The 15,985-nt window shown below is 39.7% G+C and overlaps 1 protein-coding gene across 1 annotated transcript in view; it reads right to left on the bottom strand.

Moving 5' to 3' along the window:
• SLC35D2 (solute carrier family 35 member D2) overlaps nt 1-12,576 on the bottom strand; it is a 54,532-nt gene extending 41,956 nt beyond the window's left edge. The window contains exon 1 of the mRNA XM_079926499.1: nt 12,015-12,576. Within this exon, the coding sequence (XP_079782625.1) occupies nt 12,015-12,166 (152 nt within the window). The 5' untranslated portion in view covers nt 12,167-12,576. The remainder of the gene's footprint in view (nt 1-12,014) is intronic.
• Nucleotides 12,577-15,985: the final 3,409 nt, after the last annotated feature.

The raw sequence follows: 15,985 nt of genomic DNA, 5'->3' as shown, positions 1-15,985 counted from the left end.
AACAACTAGCAAGACATGAACACAACCCTACCCATTAGCAGAGAGGCTGCCTAAAATCATACTAAGTTCACAGATACCCCAAAACACACCACCGGACGTGGTCCTGCCCACCAGAAAGACAAGATCCAGCCTCATCCACCAGAACACAGGCACCAGTCGCCTTCACAAGGAAGCCTCAGGGAGCCACTGAACCAACCTTACCCACTGGGGGCAGACACCAAAAACTACAGGAACTACGAAACGGCAGCCTGCAAAAAGGAGACACCAAACGCAGTAAGTTAAGCAAAATGAGAAGACAGAGAAATAGGCAGCAGATGAAGGACCGAAGTAAAAATCCACCAGACCAAACAAATGAAGAGGAAATAGGCAGTGTACCTGAAAAAGAATTCAGAGTAATGAAAGTAAATATGATCCAAAATCTTGGAAATAGAACGGAGAAAATACAAGAAACATTTCACAAGGACCTAGAAGAAGTAAAGAGCAAACAAACAATAATGAACAACACAATAAATGAAATTAAAAACACTCTAAAAGGAATCAATAGTACAATAAGTGAGGCAGAAGAATGGATAAGTGACCTGGAAGATAAAACAATGGAAATAACTACCACAGAGCAGAATAAAGAAAAAAGAATGAAAAGAATTGAGAACAGTCTCAGAGACCTCGGAGACAACATTAAACACACCAACATTCAAATTATAGGGGCCCCAGAAGAAGAAGAGAAAAAGAAAGGGACTGAGAAAATATTTTGAAGAGATTATAGTTGAAAACTTCCCTAATATGGGAAAGGAAAGAGTCAATCAAGTCCAGGAAGTTCAGAGAGTCCCATACAGGATAAATCCAAGGAGAAACATGCCAAGACACATATTAATCAAACCATCAAAAATTAAATACAAAGAAAAATATTAAAAGCAGCAAGGGAAAAGCAACAAATAACATACAAGGGAATCCCCATAAGGTTAACAGCTGATCGTTCAGCAGAAACTCTGCAAGCCAGAAGGGAGTGGCAGGACATATTTAAAGTGATGAAAGGGAAAAACCAACAACCAAGATACTCTACCCAGCAAGGATCTCATTCAGATTCAATGGAGAAATTAAAACCTTTACAGACAAGCAAAAGCTAAGAGAATCAATCACCACCAAACCAGCTTTACAACAAATGCTAAAGGAACTTCTCTAGGCAGGAAACACAAGAGAAGGAAAAGACCTACAAAAACAAACCCAAAACAATTAAGAAAATGGTCATAGGAATATATATACTGATAATTACCTTAAATGTAAATGGATTAAATGCTCCAACCAAAAGACATAGACCAGCTGAATGGATACAAAAACAAGATCCGTATATATGCTGTCTACAAGAGACCCACTTCAGACCTAGGGACACATACAGACTGAAAGTGAGGGGATGGAAAAAGATATTCCATGCAAATGGAAATCAAAAGAAAGGTGAAGTAGCAATACTCATATCAGATAAAATAGACTTTAAAATAAAGATTGTTATAAGACACAAGGAAGGACACTACATAATGATCAAGGGATCATTCCAAGAAGAAGATATAAGAATTATAAATATATATGGACCCAACATAGGAGCACCTCAATACATAAGGCAAATGCTAACAGCCATAAAAGGGGAAATCGACAGTAACACACTAATAGTAGGGGACTTTAACACCCCACTTTCACCAATGGACAGATCATCCAAAATGAAAATAAAAACGGAAACACAAACTTTAAATGACACATTAGACCAGATGGACTTAATTGATACTTAGAGGACATTCCATCCAAAAACAACAGAATACACTTTCTTCTCAAGAGCACATGGAACATTCTCCAGGATAGATCATATCTTGACTCACAAATCAAGCCTTGGTAAATTTAGGAAAACTGAAATCGTATCTAGTATCTTTTCTGACCACAACGCTATGAGACTACATATCAATTACAGGAAAAAATCTGTAAAATATACAAACACATGGAGGCTAACAATACACTACTAAATAACCAGGAGATCACTGAAGAAATCAAGAGGAAATCAAAAAATACCTAGAAACAAGTGACAATGAAAACACGGTGACACAAAACCTATGGGATGCCGCAAAAGCAGTTCTAAGAGGGGAGTTTATAGCAATACAATCCTACCTCAAGAGACAAGAAACATCTCAAATAAACAACCTAATTTTAAACCTAAAGCAATTAGAGAAAGAAGAACAAAAAAACCCCAAAGTTAGCAAAAGGAAAGAAAACATAAAGATCAGATCAGAAATGAATGAAAAAGAAATGAAGGAAACAATAGCAAAGATCAATGAAACTACAAGCTGGTTCTTTGAGAAGATAAAGAAAATTGATAAACCATTAGCCAGATTCATCAAGAAAAACAGGGAGAAGACTCAATAGAATTAGAAATGAAAAGGGAGAAGTAACAACTGATACTGCAGAAATACAAAGGATCATGAGAGATTAGTACAAGAAACTATATGCCAACAAAATGGAAAACCTGGAAGAACTGGACAAATTCTTAGAAAAGCACAACCTTCTGAGACTGAATCAGGAAGAAATAGTAAATATAAACAGACCAATCACAAGCACTGAAATTGAAACTGTGATTAAAAATCTTCCAACAAACAAAAGCCCACAACCAGAAGGCTTCACAGGTAAATTCTATCAAACATTTAGAGAAGAGCTAACATCTATCCTTCTCAAACTCTTTCAAAATATAGCAGAGGGAGGAACACTCCCAAACTCATTCTACAAGACCATCATCACCCTGATACCAACACCAGACAAAGATGTCACAAAGAAAGGAAACTACAGGCCAATATCACTGATGAGATAGATGCAAAAATCCTCAACAAAATACTAGCAAACAGAATCCAACAGCACATTAAAAGGATGATCAAGTGGGGTTTATCCCAGGAATGCAAGGATTCTTCAATATACACAAATCAATCAATGTGATACACACCATAGTAACAAACTGAAGGTAAAAACCGTATGATAATCTGAATAGATGCCGAAAAGGCTTTCGGCAAAATTCAACACCCATTTATGATAAAAACCATCCAGAAAGTAGGCACAGAGGGAACTTACCTCAACATAATAAAGGCCATATATGACAAACCCACAGCCAACATTGTTCTCAATGGTGAAAAAGTGAAACCATTTCCTCTAAGATCAGGAACAAGACACGACTTCCCACTCTCACCACTATTATTCAACATAGTTTTGGAAGTTTCAGCCACAGCAATCAGAGAAGAAAAAGAAATAAAAGGAATCCAAATCAGAAAAGATGAAGCAAAGCTGTCACTGTTTGCAGATGACATGATATTATATGTAGAGAATCCTAAAGATGCTACCAGAAAACCACCTGAGCTAATCAATGAGCTTGGTAAAGTAGCAGAATACAAGATTAATGCACAGAAATCTCTTGCCTTCCTATACACTGATGATGAAAACATCTGAAAGAGAAATTAAGGAAACACTTCCATTCACCATTGCAACAAAAAGAATAAAATACCTAGAAATAAACCTACCTAGGGAGACAAAGGCCTGTATGCAGAAAACTATAAGACACTGATAAAAGAAATTAAAAATGATACAAACAGATGGCGAGATATACCATGTTCTTGGATTGGAAGAATCAACATTGTGAAAGTGACTATACTCCCCAAAGCAATCTACAGATTCAATGCAATCCCTATCAAACTACCACTGGCATTTTGCACAGAACTAGAACAAGAAATTTCACAATTTGTATGGAAACACAAAATACCCCAAATAACCTAAGCAATCTTGAGAAAGAAAAATAGAGATGGAGGAATCAGGCTCCTGAAACTCAGACTATACTACAAAGCTACAGTAATCAAGACAGTATGGTACTGGCACAAAAACACAAATGTAGATCAGTAGAACAGGATAGAAAGCCCAGAGATAAACCCATGCACATATGGTCACCTTATCTTTGATAAAGGAGGCAAGAATATACAATGGAGAAAAGGCAGCCTCTTTAATAAGTGGTGCTGGGAAAACTGGACAGCTACTTGTAAAAGAATGAAATTAGAACACTCCCTAACACCGTACACAAGAATAAACTCAAAATGGATTAAAGACCTAAATGTAAGGCCAGACACTATAAAACACTTAGAGAAAAACATAGGCAGAACACTCTATGACATAAACCACAGCAAGATCCTTTTTTACCCACCTCCTAGAGTAATGGAAATAAAAACAAAAATAAACAAATGGGACCTAATGAAACTTAAAAGCTCTTGCACAGCAATGAAACAATACAAAAAGACAACCCTTAGAATGGGAGAAAATATTTGCAAATGAAGCAACTGACAAAGGATTACTCTCCAAAATATACAAGAAGCTCATGCAGCTCAATATCAAAAAAAAAAAAAACCCAATTCATAAATGGGCAGAAGACCTAAGTAGACATTTCTCCAAAGAAGATATACAGATTGCCAACAAACACATGAAAGGATGCTCAACATCACTAATCATTGGAGAAATGCAAATCAAAACTACAATGAGATATCATCTCACACCAGTCAGAATGGCCATCATTAAAAAATCTACAAATAAATGCTGGAGTGGGTGTGGAGAAAAGGGAGCCCTCTTGCACTGTTGGTAGGAATGTAAATTCATACAGCCACTATAGAGAACAGTATAGAGGTTCCTTAAAAAACTAAAAATAGAACTACCATACAACCCAGCAATCCCACTACTGGGCCTGTACCCTGAGAATTCCATAATTCAAAAAGAGTCATGTACCACAATGTTCACTGCAGCAGTATTTACTATAGCCAGGACATAGAAGCAACCTAAGTGTCCATCAACAGATGAATGGATAAAGAAGATGTGGCTCATATATACAATGGAATATTACTCAGCCGTAAAAAGAAACGAAATTGAGTTATTTGTAGTGAGGTGGATGGACCTAGAGCCTGTCATACAGAGTGAAGTAAGTCAGAAAGAGAAAAACAAATACTGTATGCTAACACATATATATGGAATCTAAAAAAAAAGGTTCTGAAGCACCTAGGGGCAGGACAGGAATAAAGACGCAGATGTAGAGAATGGACTTGAGGACACGGGGAGGGGGAAGGTTAAGCTAGGAAGAAGTGAGAGCGTGGCATGGACATATATACACTATGAAATGTAAAATAGATAGCTAGTGGGAAGCAGCCGTATAGCACAGGGAGATCAGCTCAGTGCTTTGTGACCACCTAGATGGGTGGGATAGGGAGTGTGGGAGGGAGACGCAAGAGGGTGGGGATATGGGGATATATGTATACATATAGCTGATTCACTTTTTTATACAGCAGAAACTAACATAACATTGTAAGGCAATTATACTCCAATAAAGATGTAAGAAAAAACACACATAACTGCCACATGAACCATTTAGAAACAACACAGAACTAAATGGCCACTGCTTTCAACTGAATTACCAAGATGAGGTAATCACAGTGAATGAGTAGGGAAAAGACAAACTCTCAAACATAAACAGATATAGAAGATAGATACCAGCAGAGAGGGCTAATTGCTGTGCTGTTCTCTCAGTAAAGAGAGAAAATGATTAAAAGATAAAAGGCAAATTTGTTTCCTTGACACGGGGAGAATAAGTAAACTCTCCAGATCTAAAAGCACACTTGTAGAAAAAGCTGTTAAGAATATTCAACACGATTAATACAGCAGCCATGAACTCTCCATAAAAATACTACCATACATCAGAATCAACCAATTAGGAATCAAATCAAAATAATGAACTCTGGAATGGAGGCACTGTGATAAAAGGGTGCTGACTACTGTATCCATTTAATATGGAACAGATTCAAACAACTGTGGGATTATAATTACACAATAGGATGCTACACTGTAAAAGAAGACACGGAGGGGTGGAAACATGGGAAGAAGTATGCAAACGTCATCATTCATAGCAGAGAAGCCATATATACCATCAGAAATTGAAAATATATATATATTTGAACGTCAACAATTCTTTTTGTTGAACTCTAATTTCTCTTTTCTCCATTCAATTCAGTTAAACTACATTTCATACGTGCATGCAACTTGCAGTCCTCACCTTAAGTAAGCCTTCAAACACAGCCAGCATGACTAATGGTAGCACAATCCCTCATATGAGGCAAGCTGAAGTTTACAGGGTCGGCTATGAAGTGGTCTTGCCAAAAACTGTTTAATCTGAATGTAATCAAGCCTTTAGATCTAACTTTCAGTTTAAAAAACAGAGAGTAAGTTAAGTGAGACTTCAAAAAATAAATGAGACCACCCATAATATGGGACACTTTACAACACACCTGGCCCAGGCTTTTCAAATTCAGTATCAGGGGAAAGAGGTGGAACGGGGGACTTTTCTAGATGAAAATAAACGAAAAAGACATAACTGTGTGTGTTGCATGAATTTTGATTGGATCTTAATTCAAATGTTTAAAACAACCATAAAAACATCTTGGGGAATAATTGGAATGATTATAGATTTGGTATTAGATTATTTTAGGAAATTACTGTTAAATTTGTTAAGAACAAAAAGGATACTATGTAGGAGAAGATCCATATTTCAGGAGAGGCATGTTGAAATATCTGAGTGTAGTGTCATGACGTATGCAGCTTATATTCAATCATTCAGGGGAAAATGCAAATATAGCAAAATGTTAATTACTGAACCTCAGTGGTATGTGTATGGGTGTTCATTGTACTTTGCTTTCCACTTTTCTGTGTGCTTGAAACTTTTCATAATAAAAAGTGGTGGAGGAAAAAAAAAAAAGTGGTGGAGGGACTTAGGTGATCCTCAAAAAATTAAATAAATGAAAGCCCCCGCACTCCATTTCCCACTCCTTTTTGGATTAAAGAAAACAATTTATAAAGAAACGAGTAAATAAGTAGCATCTATAATATATACTTTATATAAAAAGTAATTCAGTCTATTAATCTTTCTCCAATCCATCCATCTATCTAAAAAGATGTCTGAAGTTATTGCCTAATGTCAATTTAGTAATTTTTAAAATTTTACCCTAATATTTTTCTTTTGTTTGAATTCTTTATCATGATCACACAGAATGACTTTTCTTTAAAAAAAATATTGATTCTAGGTAGTGGGAATATGCAATATTATTACTGTCTTCTTCGTACATTTCTGTATTTAAATAACTCCCAATTTTAACTGAATTATTTTAGGAGTGAATGCAAGGAAGTAAAGACAGTATGTGTGCACAACTCTTTGAAGAGTCGGACTCTGAAAGGAACAGAGAAATGAGCACCCATGTGGATCAAGGGAGGGTTATTTTTGCTTGAGAAACCTAAACATGTTTTAAGCCGGTAGAGAGAGCTTGCTGACGCAGAATAGAGGAGGATCATGAAAGGAGCCGGGAGAAGGGGACATCCAGAAGTGGGGAGCTGGACCTTCCACAGGAACAAGATGCTCCCTCCATCACAGCAGAAAGGGGACATCATCTGACGGTTTCAATTTCCTCAAGGAAGTATCAGAGGAGAGTGGAGGATGGGGGTGTGGGAGGTTTCAGGGTAAAAGAGAAAGTGGGAAGGAGTCCTTTCTGTGACAAGGAAAGCAATCCCCCAGAAGGAACGAGCAGGTGGTACTAGAGCCGGTTGAAGCTTGTGATCATCAATTCAACATCAACCCAGCCAGCCCGGAAGTGTTTTTTCTCCCAGGACAGTCGGAGCTGCTCAATGCTGAAGGAAGGATGCAGAAGGTAGGCTGTGCAGGACAAGTACCAGCCAAGACGGGAGCTGGAAAGGAGCCTTGTGGCTTCCAGCGCAGGGGCCCTCCTGCTGGACCAGGAGGGAAGGGATGCCTGAAGGGTGATGTGGCAGAAATGAGCGGGGTTGCAGCACAGAGTGTGGACAATCCTGCACAGGAACTGGAGTGGCTGGCAGGGTCACACTGAGCACATGGCCCTAGGAGTGACCACAGGATGTGGGACAAGGTGGGCTGTGATGATTCAGCGTGCGTATCTCAAAGTCCTGAAGGCTTATGCGAGTCTGAGTGGAGAGGAATACCAGGACTCCACTAAATGAGCCACAGAAGCTCAGAAGCCATTACAGAGAGGGCAGAAAGTGAGTGCTGAGTCTGGACTCTCCACAGAGCAGGGGCAGTGGGAAGCTACGAGGACTCAACCCCACCTCCTGGCCACACCTGGGGTGTGACCAGGATCCAGCTCCTTTCCAGGGGTCAAATGGAACAGCATCTTTGGGAGAGAGCCGGTTTTCATCAGAGTAAGAGAAAATTAGGGCTGTTTTTGTTCTTTAATATAGACTTCCAGCACCCACCACTGGAGACTCGGATTCAATAGCTTTAAAAAAACAAAAAAAAACTCTCCAAGTGATTCACATTACCAAGCAAGTTTGGAAACCACTGTGTGAAATGATCCTAAAGCCTTCGATTGCATAAAAGTAGACACACAGCAAATATGGAGCAAATACTTGTTGAATTGAATACAGCTAAGTTTATATTTTTTATTAAGCATCATTAGTAAATCTTCACATGTCATAGAGAACAGTATTAAAATAGCAACAAGGGCTTCCCTGGTAGCGCAGTGGTTGAGAGTCCGCCTGCCGATGCAGGGGACACGGGTTCGTGCCCCGGTCCGGGAAGATCCCACATGCCGCGGAGCGGCTAGGCCCGTGAGCCATGGCCGCTGAGCCTGCACGTCCGGAGCCTGTGCTCCGCAACGGGAGAGGCCACAACAGTGAGAGGCCTGCGTGCCACAAAAAAAAAAAAAAAAAAAAAAAAGGCAACAAAAATAACAACTCCAGACTGCCTGCACAACCCTCATGAATGTGATTCCGAAGAACCACTAGTGTCACCAAGTGGCCACAGATTCGTGCTTCTCCGTCTCACCCCAACAGGGTCTGACAGTCCAAGTCCTTCAAAGGCTCTCTCTGTCCAGCCAGGTAAATTTAGCATCTCAACGACCTAAAACTAACAAATAACTAAGACCACCCATCAGTCTTGTACCCCAACCAGACACAATCTACTCAAACCGTAAGAGAAAAAAACATCCCCTGAGCTACATTCCCGTAGTCCTGCAAATTAGGTGACTACAGAAAGGTCCTTCCTTCTATCCTACAACACAACATTCTGTCCTCAAACAGCTAATGATTGGATCAGATTTCTATGGTTTATTGTTATAACCAAATCACCCCAACCCTCTTCCCCTCAAAAACGTGCTCCTAAACTATTTTGAAATGAGAGAATAAACAATGTTTTTTGAACAGGGCCCTCCAACTGTATATTACATTACGGAAATGTGAAATATCTGCTTATAAGGTTATAAGGGGCTTTGCCTTGCTGAGATAAAAACTCAACTTCCTCCTTCAATCATGGAACTCAAAATTTTAAAGATGAAAAGGCTAGAGCATGAGATGTCTCATATAAATTCTTTCTGGTCGGACACTATCCTTCATCTTCCCAGCACTTAACCAGTGTTCACTGGTCCTGCTTCCAACAAGAAGACATATGTTTTTGGAGGCACTGACTGCCGTGGTCAGCGAGCACACTACTTAGTCAAGAGCAGAAAGCAGAGACTTATCTTCAAACTTCAACTGACGTAACTGTCAACACTCCCCCAAAGCCTATAATAGCATTCTCTTGTTTTTTACGGTAGGTGTTTAAGTTTTCTTTTTCTTTCATTTGCTTGCATTGTATATGAAATGATCCATGTTTATGTATCTATTCATTCTAATTTCTTTGAGGGAGGGTTTCTGTTCCCCACGGACACCAGCAAGCATGCTGCAACACACGAATAGACCTTGTAAAGAATATCAATAGCCCTAGGAACACCAGAAACTAACCCAAATCCATCCCTTCCCTCCATATCCACTGCTACCCTCCACCCCAGTCCAAGCCACCACTTAAAATTATCTAGACTATTACAATCCATTCCTGGCTCCAATACCATCAGTTTTTCACCCACCCAAGAGCCAAAGAAATCTTGTTAATCATACAAATGATGCCATGTCACTACCCATGCTAAAACCTTCCAAGGGACTCCCAACTGCATTTAGACTAAAATGAAAACTATTTATCATGGTCTCTCTACCTCCACGCTGGTCTCCCAATATCTGCTCTCAACACAGCAGCTACAAGGAGTTAGATCATGTTACTCCTTTGCTTGACACCTTCCAGAAGCTCCCTCAGAGCTTCCGCAGTGGCCACAAAGGCCCTACACAATCTAGTACCATTCCCACCTAAACTCCTTACTCTTCCATGCTGGAATGTTCTTCCCCCATCTCCCTCACATCATTCATCCCTTGGCTCAACTGTCACCTCCTTAATGAGACTTCACTGATCATGCTGAGACTGAAAACTCTTCCCCATGCTCATAGTCCCTAATTCCCTTTCCTTATTTTTTTCTCCTGACCACACAGCTGCATCTGACTTAATATAAATTCTACCAGTTTATTTACTGATCCACTAGAAGGCTCTGGGTATGCTCCAGGAATATGGATGGATGCTTCACGACATATGGAATTTTGATCTGCTTTGTTCACTTCTGTATCGCAAATGCCTAGAACAGTGCCTGGCATATAACAGGTGCTTAGTGAATATTATTGAATGAATGAAGGAACTGATTCTGCCTTCCCTGCCTACCTCCACGTTGTCTTTCCTACCTTCTACCACTTGCTCATTCTAGCCAGAATGACATTCTCTCTGTTCCTCCAGCAGGCGAAGCTCATGCCCACTTCAGCACATTTTCTTCTGTGTGTAATGCTCTAGCCCCAACCATTCCATCCCAGGCACTCTCATAGCATACCTGAAATCACCTTGCTTATTCATGAGCCCACCTGTTTATTTTCTCTCTCTACCGCTGATATGGAATCTCCACAGCAGGAGCTTTGCGTTTTTCACAGCTGCTTCCCTGGTGCCAGTGATGGGCTTGGCACATAGTAGGTGCTTGGTAAATATCTGTTACAGGTGGAACCAGCCAAGCTCATGTAGGTCTCAGCTTTTGCAAGTATAAAATAAAAAGAAGATACTCTTGACAGTCTCTTTGGGCTGAAGATACTCTAAGGTCTCTTTGGGCTCTTTATAAAATTCTGATTTTACATTTTTGCAGCACAGTATAGTTTACAAGGAGCCCTCACTTCTGACAGCTCGCACAGAGATCTGGGAGGTAATTCACAGAGTTGTAATTATCCAGCTTTTGCATCTGAAAAAACGACTCTGAGGCTGGCCTAAGAGGCACAGCTATTAAATGGTGGAGCTGGGTCTAAATTCACAGCTCTTTCAATGCCAATACAACGAAAGGAGAATTAAACAGGATTTTCTAGTCTTTACAAATAGGTTCAAGGAACTACAAATTTGCTGGTTTACTGCACATTCATCCAAAAAAGTATAGAATATGAATTTTTAATTGTTTTCCCCATTTTTCCATGAACATGCTGATAATCTGAGAATGAATGGTCAAACAATGCGAATAAACTTATCCACTCAGGACTTTTCTGATGATTGAACATCTTGATTTGTATAAAGAACAGTCACATTTGAAGAACACATTCAGATCACTTGCTCCAGCTCACCAGCACTTGTGAAAGCACTGGGAGGTAGCTCTACAAGCACAGTTGCGAGGAATGTCCTACAGCAGTAAGTGGCGGTGAGGTGTGCCCGCACTCACTGAGAGTAGAATGACTTTGCTAGGTTGTGGTTTGGTTTTCAGAACACTCTGAAGGTCCCGACCCTGTGAAAACGTGGTCCATGTGCCGAGCACACAGCCGCCCACATTGGCACGGGAGTCAGCAGTGAGGCTCCCCGCTCGCTGTTCCCGCCCGCCCGTTGACCAGGGCGCGGCCAAGGTGCACCGAGGGCAGGGGCAGCCCCGCCGCTCTCCCCCACCCGGGGACCTCGGGGGTCGGGGCAGCTCCCGCCGGACAGCGCGGCGCCGTAACGGGAAGGTCCCGGGACAGGTCGCCGCGGAGCAGCCGGGGGCCCCCGCGGACTCCGCCCGGACCTCTGGCGCCCGCCTCACCGGTAGGTGGTCAGCAGCGCCTTGTTAACCAGCACGAGGAGGAAGGAGCAGGTCCCGTAGAAGAGTGCAGACAGTAGCTTGGCCACCCGGGAGGGCAGCCGCGCGGAGGCGTGGTCCGTACCCTCACCCTCGGCCTGGCGGCCTGCCGTCATGTCCCGCAGCTGCCAGTATCGGCCGCACTCCGGCCTGCGCTGCCCCAGTTCCGTCCCCGCCCCCGCCCCTGGCCGGCGCTGGAGAGGGCGCGGCCGAAACAGGAAGGGCCACGGCGGGAACCCTGCAAGTCCGAGAGCCCTGCCGGGCGCCCCACGCTGCCGGCGCGGGAGGAGCGGGTTCGGCTGCAGTTCGTCCTCAAAAGCACCACTCTCTGTGTCTAAAAGGAGAACAGAGACGGGTTTGGGAGAGTTTAAAGACCCTACTTTCCTCCAAACTGCTGCCTTGGTGAGAAGCGTTAAGACTTAGGGTTTGTTTTGCTTTCTTTTTTTCCAATATTTTTAACTGACAATTTACATACAATGAAATGCGGATTTAACGAGTCCACAGTCGATGTTTTGACAAATGCATACACCCGTGTAACCACCCAAGTCAAAACATAGAACATTTCCATCACCCCAAAAAGTGCCCTTTGTGTCCCACTGGTCGACCCCCCCCCCATTTCATTCTGATTTCTATTACCCTAGGTTAGATTTGCCTTTTCAGAAAATTCGTATAAATGAGCATGTACTCTTTCAAGGCTCTTTTCGCTTTTATTATTTTTGTGACTCACCCATTTTCGAGTCTTTTCATTGTTGAGTAGTACCACAATTTGTTTATCCATTCACTAGCTAGGTGGTGGGCATGTTTGGTTGTTTCCAGTTTAGGGCTATTACCAAAAAAATGCTTCCATGAACATTCGTGTACAAGTTTTTTTGTGTGAACGTATATTTTCATTTATCTTCGGGAAATACCTAGGAGTGGAATGGCTAGGGGTATAGTGGGTGCAAAGTCTCCAGGCTTTTCTTGCCTCTGGGTGCTTTAAGGCAGGTTCTCCCCCTACCCATTTCTTTTCTACATGGGTGCATCTAAACATCAGGTTATTGTTCATGTTAACTGAAGGAGGGCCTCCCAGAACTGCCTACTCTGACCAGTCTACCTGGTCTAGCGTTTTTTCAATTAAATGTCCCATATTTTCATTCTAAATAATTAATTTTAAACATCTGAAATTTCAACTTTTTAGAAAAGCTAAAGATTTCAAGTTAAATAGATATTTGAGCCTAACTATATCGATGCCATGCAATGATTTTCTTTTGGAGTCACTGAACAACCAAAAACATTTTCAGTACTGATAAGAACTAAAGCAGAACTTCTGACAAATAACTAGCACTAAAAGAGCCAGAAAGGAAGAGTCTACATTACCCAAAACAGGAAAGGAACAAACACACATAAGACTGTTTAAAATAGAAAATAAATTCATATTCAAGTTGAACCCAAAAATCTGAACTTGGAAGTCATTTTGGTTAATTGCCTCAAAAAGATCAACTATGTTTCCAGTGAGTCTCCAAATAAGTTTTGGCTGCAAAACAGTCCTGCTTCCCCCCCACCACACCACACCCCACCCCACACACACATGCTGCACAGCATGCAGGATCTTAGATCCCAGACCAGGGATCAACCAGAGCCCCCTGCATTGGAAGCTCGGAGTCTTAACCACTGGACCACCAGGGAAGTCTAAGACTATTTTAAAGTCACTTTTAAAGACAGCCTTAACCATATTTGCATTTAATTTGCTTCTATATACATACTTCCAGGAACTTAAGTCACTGTCAAAATCTCATCCTTACTTTGTTTAAACCACAACTCACACTCAAGAGTTGCTTGTGAAATTCTTTTGCACAAAGCCTGGACAGGCTGAACCTTGCCATTGCAAGTAAACAACTAAAGATCTACCAAAAATAACTAATAAAAAAATTAAATTTGCTTGACTCAGAAAAGTAATCAGGCCCTGAGTGGATTCTATGGGTTTGACCCCAGATTCAACACATCCTGGATACAAGTGAAATGAAATCCCAGTTGCTGATTACCCTAATATAAAGCCTGGGATAGAGCTGGCAATAGTTTAATACTTTTTTACACCAGTATTTTTAACACTGTAATAATGAAACAGATGAGGAAGTTAAATGAATATCTATATTCTAAAAGGCCATAATTTTAATGTAAGAAAAAGGAATTCACATGATGGTTCTAACTATGCTAAAATGATGCCTCGAATGAGACTGGAATGAAATATAAAATGCACCAAAATAATAATGATGGGAGAATGTATGGCTATAGTTGACATTTCTTTCCATCTTTAGATTTTTATATTACGGCTATTATATTTTTAAAAAGAAAAACAAATTGTAAAGGGTTTAAGAATGAACATGTACTTTAAACTGTAAATTAAAATAAGTTTTTATTCAAAGCATTTTTTAAAATTACAGCATGTTTATTCTTATGCTGTTAACTCTGCCAAACTACAACTTAGCCATATGAAGCATAAAACACTTCAAAAATCTGAATGTAAACCACATTTTTAAAACAAAAAGCAGTGTTAACACACCTCAAATTTTAGATGCCAATGTATTTTGTCCAAGTATACAGCTTATATCAAAAAAAGAACATTTTAAATATTTCTATAGTAAATAGTTGTAATAATTTCTTAAAACTTCCAATTATACAAATGAAAAGTTTGTGAATATAACTATTATAGTTGGCAAAAGCTGACAGGATAAACAAACAAAAACTCTTACTTTTGAAGGCCTTAAATTTTATTATCTGTGAACTGGCAAGTATTTGTATTTTTTAAATTCATACTGCACTTCCTTCTTTAGGTAAGTTCATCAAATTTTAAATTTCCCAAGACTGACGACACTTTTTATAATTCATTAAGTCATATTTGAGGGAAAAATTCTAGAGAAAAATGTTGAAACCTAAACCAAGAAAATTCAGATACTATAGTCTCTCTTACTTGCTCATAAGTGCTCCAAGTTAAAATTCTATATACCAGATTACAAACAAAATTCTTAAACCATTACAAATATAAATTCTCTTATTACAAAAAAAAAATCCCTCAAGATTTGTAATTTACTGTACAGAGGAATTACATTTTTAAAGTATGTCCTCATCATACACATTATTTGTTACTATCATCTTTCATACTTTTGCTCCATTTCAAGACATTTACATACCTCCCCTTCCCCGTGGCTACATATTTTAAACTATCTGTGTACTGCAACACACTGGGATTTTGAGATAAAGAAGCCTACATTTTAGATAATGTTTAAACTACATCTGTAGGCTACTACTTCAATACAAAAAAGAAACAAAAGGCGCTGAAGAGCCCATATTTCACTCTCTTATTCTGAAGCTTACTCCAATTAAGCAATCTATGAAATTACCATGCTATGATGTTATTTAGTTTCTGCTTAAAACAAGTTAAAATGATGGAGGCTTATGCCTACATAAAGGAGGTGAACTACTCAGCTCTTGATTTTTTCTATTCATGCTTCAGTACATAAAGTGGTGTTTAAAAACTTCATCTATTTTGGAAAAAATGATTTAAAACCACCACACAAGTTAACACACTTGCAGTTAAAACTATTCCAGAAGCCTACTTATTTGAGTCGCTAATATTTTCTGCAGTGTTTAACTGATAGCTAAATTTAGTGAACACAAAATAGCTTGGCATGTTATTCTGAAGTAAAGCAAGAAGGTGGCTTTATGCACTGAAAATATAAATAGGAGGCTTCCATTTGCTAATAATTCTAAACAAGCAGTACATTTAAATTTAGTGTTTGCTAACAAAGGATCTAAAACAGTTCATTACAAAACAACCCTGTAGATGTCCCTTTTATTAAAAAAATCCAACTTCCAAATCTCATGACAGGGCCCATAATATTTTTTAAAAATACCAATTACCGAGTTACCTAGACTTTGCAAGATTAATCATTCAATTT

The sequence above is a fragment of the Stenella coeruleoalba genome (assembly GCF_951394435.1).
Source record: "Stenella coeruleoalba genome assembly, chromosome: 7".
Lineage (NCBI taxonomy): Eukaryota > Metazoa > Chordata > Mammalia > Artiodactyla > Delphinidae > Stenella > Stenella coeruleoalba.
This window is presented reverse-complemented; position numbering and strand designations above follow the sequence as displayed.